Here is a 7,500-nt window from a genome sequence, read left to right on the forward strand (position 1 = left end):
TTTGGAAGTCGACTTTTATGTTATCAAAGTCGACGTTGACTACTCGCTGGTGACGTCACTAGCTATGTTTCCATCCACCTATTTTTATGCACATTTTTCATATCCTCCTGAGACCCCGCCCATTGACTTGTGTCCTCTGTAGTGGACATTGCGTTTTCATGAATTTTCTGTGATTTTTTTTTTTTTTTTTTTTTAGCTACTCTGTCAAGTCCTGTTGTACTGTTCAGAGGACATCCTGGGCTTTCTAGTGAAATGTCATTTGATTGGCTGGCATGCTAGGAACCACTTCTTACACTGCATCCAAAATGGCTGACATACAAAACAGCACATTTTATGGGAAGGAGAGAGGCATGTAAAGTTTTGCTTTTTAAATGTTTTTTAACTATTATTATTACATATATATTTGTTTATTAAAGTGTCAGGAACAATAAATCTAGCTTTCAAAGCTGTTAACTTGTTTGTGTTTCAAAATATCATCCATTATAAACAAACATATATGTAATAATATTAGTTAAAAAACATTTAAAAAGCTAAATTTTACATAAATACTTAGTTATGCGCATAAGATTTTTATGCACATTTTCAAAATGTATGCGCATCATGGCGTTTCCATCAACCGGTTTTTTATGTGCAAATGCAAAATGCGCATAAAAATAGGTGGATGGAAACATACATATATATATATATATCCTTTTTTTTCAAGAGTTCACACTTAGATAATGCTCGACTATGATAGCAGGTTTGGCATGCTGTCCCGGGAGAGAACCCTGAGCTCGCAGATAGATGAGCCCAAGGTTCTTGCCTGGTCAATGAGCATTAGGAGGGATACGAGATCAGGAGTTCGAGCTCGAGTGCCCCCTTTTGCTATGTATGCGTTAAGTGCTTGTGACTGTATTACGATTCACTTATGTACTTGTTTTTAGACTGTGTGAGGAAACCGGAGGACCCGGAGAAAACCCACGCAAACACAGGGAGAACATGCAAACTCCATGCAGGGAGTGCCGACTGGCTCAATTAGAAGTTGAACCTTCTTATTGCGAGGCAGCAGTGCTAACCACTGAGCCACTGTGTTGCCCGATCAAGAAAGAAGAGGAGGGAGAAGGGAAGGATTGGGGGGGAGGGGGAGGGGGTTCCGAAAACGAAGATAAGGAATGAAGTTTAGGCAGGATATTTATAGTAGTTTTAAAATGATCTGATAGGCTAGCTAATGATTAGCAATGAGGATCAGCTGTCGTCAATCATATCACATGCTCCTCTCGAAATTAGTTTGTGAAACTTCACAAATGTCCACCATAGTGGACACCAGGACCATCTTAATGTAATTAATGACTGCATGTTGTAGGGGGCAGATCTGAAGCAGAGAGGATTGTTTATAAAATAGTTGAGGGAGACTCTGATTTAGATTCTGACAATTAGAGACAATTAGAGAATGACGATCAGTTTTAAATCGCTTTAATGTTAAATTTGTTTTGGATTAACATCACTTTTTTTTGTTTTTGTTTAGTTTTTTTGAGTTCGGCTCTCTTTCTGACTAAACTGTTTCAGGAATTTCAATACAAAAGGAAAAAATGGCTTTTGTTTTGTTTTTGTTACATGAATATTGGAAAATTGTCTCTTTACAGCCATATCCTGTACAGTTTTGTTGTTTGAGTGGTGGTCATTTTGGTCCACCACAGTGGGCATGCTGTAAAATTAAAAATAAAAACAAAATGTAAAAACTCTTAATTGTAGATTTTTTTTTTTATTCCAAAGGAAATTAAAAAAAAAATGCACATAAAAAACGGTTGATGGAAATGCCATGATGCGCGTAAATGTTGAAAATGCGCATAAAAATCTTATGGGCATAACTAAGTAGGATAAACTTTTTATTCGATAAGAAAAGATGCACATAAACTACGATGGAAACACTTTTACCGTACAAATTCCAGTACGCGCATGAAAAAAGGTCATGTGATTTTGTTATGAGAGATCATGTGATGATGAAAATGTGCGTAAATGGACAAACCAGCAGGCTGAGCACACTGTAAACCATCTGAACTGTTATTTTGGTCATTCTAAAACACCTTGGTTGTTAAACCCCTCTTGAAGAAGAGCAACCTGGATAACACCCTATTGAGCAATTACAGGCCCATCTCAAATCTCCCTTTCATTGGCAAAATCATTGAAAAAGTTGTTTTTAACCAGATTAACAAGTTTTAAAACTTCAAGGGGTGTTTAGACAATTATCAATCTGGTTTCAGACCACATCACAGTACAGAGAGCGCCCTTATAAAGATAATCAATGACATCCGCCTAAATACAGATTCAGGCAAACTAACAGTGCTGGTACTGCTCGATCTCAGTGCCGCATTTGACACTGTCGATCACAGCATACTTCTGGATAGGCTGGAAAACTGGGTTGGGCTGTCTGGGACGGTCCTCAAATGGTTCAGATCTTACCTTGAAGGAAGAGGTTACTATGTCAGTATAGGTGACCATAGGTCGAGGTGGACACCCATGACATGTGGAGTCCCACAAGGCTCGATTCTGGCACCTCTCCTGTTCAACCTTTATATGCTCCCTCTGAGCCAAATAATGAGAAAAAACCAAATCTCCTACCACAGCTATGCTGATGACACTCAGATCTACCTAGCCTTACTGCCTAATGACTACAGCCCCATTGACACCCTCTGCCAATGCATTGATGAAATTAACAATTGGATGTGCCAAAACTTTCTTCAGTTAAACAAAGAGAAAACTGAAGTGATTGCGTTTGGGAACAGAGATGAGGTTTTCAAGGTGAATACGTACCTTGGCTCTAAGGGTCAAACAACTAAAAATAAGGTCAAAAATCTTGGTGTGACTCTGGAGTCAGATCTGAGTTTTAATAGTCATGTCAAAGCAGTTAGTAAATCAGCATACTATCATCTCTAAAACATTGCAAGAATTAAATGCTTTGTTTCCTGTGAAGACTTAGAGAAACTTGTTCATGCTTTTATCAGCAGCAGGGTGGATTACTGTAATGGCCTCCTCACTGGCCTTCCCAAAAAGACAGTCAGACAGTTGCAGCTCATCCAGAACGCTGCGGCCAGAATTCTGACCAGAACCAGGAAATCAGAGCACATCACACCTGTCCTCAGGTCTTTACACTGGCTCCCAGTTACATTCAGAATAGATTTTAAAGTATTATTACTGGTCTATAAATCACTAAATGGCCTAGGACCTCAATACATTACAGATATGCTCACTGAATACAAACCTAACAGATCACTCAGATCTTTAGGATCAAATAGATTAGAAATCCCAAGAGTTCAGTCAAAGCAGGGTGAATTGGCTTTCAGCTATTACGCCCCCTGCTGCTGGAATCAGCTTCCAGAAATGATCAGATGTGCTTCAACATTAGGCACGTTCAAATCAAGACTGAAAACACATCTGTTTAGCTGTGCCTTTACTGAATGAGCACTGTGCTACGTCCGACAGATCAAACTACTATGTTTTCTCTTCTTTTTAATTCTTTTATAACACATTTTATCAGCTTTTATTTTATTTTATTTCTATTTTTACCATTTCTATTATTTGTTTTTTATTTCTCTTATACTTGTTTCTTTTATTCCTGTTTATGTAAAGCACTTTGAATTGCCACTGTGTATGAAATGTGCTATATAAATAAACTTGCCTTGCCTTGCCTTGCCTTACTGTTTAAGTATTAGTGTTATTATATTATTAATGACCTCCAGATTCAAGAGCATCTGCGCTCCGCGTCTGACACCTTCAAACACCACAGCGCGTTCACTGCGTGTCAGGATTGCCTTCTGAGGCACAAGTCATTTTTTAGATGAAGAGAAGATTGACGCAGTTCCTCCTACCGCAGTAAATTCAGTTTTTACTGTTGAAATATGCATGTCACGGGTAATAAAGATACTGAGAAGGATCCAAAAATGCAAGTAAAAGTTTATCTGACACAGTCGGAATAAACTAGACAGGACAGGGAAAATGAGTGAGTGTACGAGGGATATAGGGCGGTAGCAACCGGGAAACAGACAGATGAAATCAGGTCCAGCAGCCACTTCTCACAGTCCTGAGCACAGACAGACATACACGAGCAAACACAACGAACTGACAAGGAAACATAGAAACGTTGCCCAGATATAGACACGATAATGAACCTCAGCTGGCGAGCTAATCAAAACAGCTGAGTACCGGCACGACACGTGACCATAACAAATACAAGTGGACAACCAAAACAAAACAAACCCACGTGACAAAACAGACGCTCCAGAAAGCGCCTGCAACCGTGACAATGCATTCTTGAAGGCAACATATATTGTGCTGAATTTAAACTAAAAAAATTAAGTTGAACATCACTAAATTTAATTAGTTTGTTTAAATTCAGCGCATATAAGTTGTTTGCAACCACTTACCTTAAAAAGATGTTAATCCAATGAATATTTGTTTTCAGTGTAGGCAGATTATATGAGTTAAGAGCATGAATTGTGAGCGTTTAAACACTAAAGTGTTACCGAAATCACTGTGTTTTTCCAGCTCTGGAGCGGTTGTGTGTTTGTCTTCTGTGCAGGAGATTGTGCTGGTGGTGTTTTTCGGAACGGAGTATGTGGTCCGGCTCTGGTCTGCAGGCTGCCGGAGCAAATATGTGGGGATTAAAGGCCGTCTGCGCTTCATCAGGAAACCCATCTCCATCATAGGTGCATATTGATTATAGACTGCATGTTCATTTTACTGTAAAAAAATAACATGTGAAGCAGAATGCAGTATTGGTGTCATGTGACATTACATTTAATTCTAGATTTACAGCCAACATTTGTATTTGTAATCTGGTTCTCCAATATATTTGGAAAAGTACAGTATTTTTATATTACATAAGATTCAGTCCTCACAATGGAACATTTTTATTTAGTTTTTTATTTATTTATTTATTTTTTCTATTTATTATTTTTCTATTTTATTTCATTTTGTTGTTTTATTTTGATTTATTTTGATTTTATATTTAATTTAATTTATTTTTCATTTCGTAATTTATTTTATTTTATTTCATTATCTATTTTATTTTAATTTTATTTTTAATTGTTTTTTATTTTTTATTTTCATATAAATAGATTCATTCATTCATCTTCTTTTACTAATATTTTTATTTAAAAAATTGGAGTAATTTTCTAGTACTATTATTTCTTTAGGGTTTTTTATATGTTAATTGTTTTATATGCAAAAAATAGTATACGTTTTAATTAACATTTTGACTGGATAAATATGCTAATTAAAAAAATATTGAAAATTTACTTTTTTTTTTTTGTCCTGTATTTTATTTTGGATTTAAATACAACATCGGTCATCTGGTTCTTCGTAAAACATCTTGAATTTATTTTATTCATTTTATGGGTTCAAAAATAGTATGAGTTTTAATTACAAAGAGAGATATATATATACACACACACACACACACACACACACACACACACACACACACACACTGGTTAAATCAGCAATCAGCTAATTTAAATAAAAAAAATATGATTGAAGTTTTATATTTATTAATTACATTTTCTTTCTGGATTTATATTCAACATTGGAAAAAAAAGATTCTTTGTAAAGAGTCTTCAATTTTGACAGTCAAATTAAAAAATAAATAATTATAATAAAAATTATTATTGTATTATTTTCAGGTTCATTCCTAACCTATTTTCTTAAATTGAATATTTTATTTATTTATGTATTTATTTATTTACTTTTTGAGCATTTTTCTACTTTAATATACTTTTAAAAAATTTTTCTTCTCAATTCTCTTTTACATTTCCTGATTCTTCATTTTGACCTGTTCTTTTTCTTATAACACAGATCTAATCGTGGTCGTGGCATCTGTTGTTGTTCTGAGCGTCGGCTCCAATGGACAAGTGTTTGCCACGTCTGCAATCAGGTATCACTGAAATATCATCAGAACAGCCAGTTATGATCATATTTCACTGCTGTTTATTCTAATATGCTGATTAAATCTCTGTGCTTACAGAGGGATCCGCTTCCTCCAGATCTTGCGGATGCTGCATGTGGATCGACAGGGAGGAACGTGGAGGCTTCTGGGATCAGTGGTTTTTATCCATCGGCAGGTGCGTTTCATAAATGCATTTGAAATTCAGACCTGGTGTTGTTACTGTGATCAAAAAACTCATGTAAATGGGGTAATTCACCCTATTGGCTATTAATTCCCGTCATGAAATAATACTATAGTAATATATAGTAATAAAGTAGTGTTTTTGAAGAATGCTGTAGTAAAGCACTCAGAATTCATCTGTTGTGATTTTATAGTTGCTGTGGCAACACAACTATATTAATTGATTAGTTGTGGTGATTCTATAGTTGCTATGGCAACCCAACTATAGTAATTGATCAGTTGTAGTGATTCTATAGTTGCTATGGCAACACAACTATAGTAATTGATCAGTTGTGGTGATTTATAGTTGCTATGGTAACACAACTATAGTAATTGATCAGTTGTGGTGATTCCAAAGTTGATATGGTAACACAACTATAGTAATTGATCAGTTGTGGTGATTCCATAGTTGCTTTGGTAACACAACTATAGTAATTGATCAGTTGTGGTGATTCTATAGTTGCTATGGTAACACCAATTATAGTAATTGATCAGTTGTGGTGATTCCATAGTTGCTATGGTAACACAACTATAATAATTGATCAGTTGTGGTGATTCTATAGTTGCTATGGTAACACAACTATAGTAATTGATCAGTTGTGGTGATTCTATATTTGCTATGGTAACACAACTATAGTAATTGATCAGTTGTGGTAATTCCATAGTAGCTTTGGTAACACAACTATAGTAATTGATCACTTGTGGTTATTCTATAGTTGCTTGGGTAACATCAACTATAGTAATTGATCAGTTGTGGTGATTCTATATTTGCTATGGTAACACAACTATAGTAATTGATCAGTTGTGGTGATTCTACAGTTGTTACGGTAACAATTATAGTAATTTATCTGTTTTAATCCAACAGTTGATGTGGTAACATAACTATAGTAATTTATCTGTTGTGGTGACTCTACAGTTGATATGGTAACACAATTATAGTAATTGATCTTTTGTGGTGATTCTGTAGTTGCTATGGCAACACAACAACTATAGTAACTGATTTGTTGTGATTATTCTATAGTTGCTATAGTAACAGAACAACTATAGTAATTGATCAGTCGAGGTGATTTTTACAGTTGCTAAGGTAACAAATAAAAATGACCCAATGTTGTGGTGATTCAATGGTAACACAACAACAATAGTAACTGATCTGTTGTGGTGATTCTATGGTTGTCAGTTACAGTTGTTACAGTCGTAAATACAATGATGTAAAACTATAGTACCCTTTAATATGCTATGGTTAAACACTGGTATTTTCTATAAATTACTATAGTATTTTTCATGTGGGGAACTAAAATAAATTTGATAAAATAATTGATAGCATTTCTATTAACCCGCGTAAAAAATACTATAGTAATTTA

At 35.1% G+C, this 7,500-nt stretch overlaps 1 protein-coding gene across 1 annotated transcript in view; it reads left to right on the plus strand.

The window, feature by feature from the left end:
- The window catches only part of kcnq1.2 (potassium voltage-gated channel, KQT-like subfamily, member 1.2), a 203,050-nt gene that overhangs the window by 36,038 nt on the left and 159,512 nt on the right, over positions 1 to 7,500 (plus strand). Inside the window, exons 3-5 of the mRNA XM_056451540.1 lie at positions 4,556 to 4,682; positions 5,830 to 5,908; positions 5,999 to 6,095. Coding sequence (XP_056307515.1) covers positions 4,556 to 4,682; positions 5,830 to 5,908; positions 5,999 to 6,095 — 303 coding nt within the window. The remainder of the gene's footprint in view (positions 1 to 4,555; positions 4,683 to 5,829; positions 5,909 to 5,998; positions 6,096 to 7,500) is intronic.

This window comes from Danio aesculapii, chromosome 25, assembly GCF_903798145.1.
Source record: "Danio aesculapii chromosome 25, fDanAes4.1, whole genome shotgun sequence".
NCBI lineage: Eukaryota > Metazoa > Chordata > Actinopteri > Cypriniformes > Danionidae > Danio > Danio aesculapii.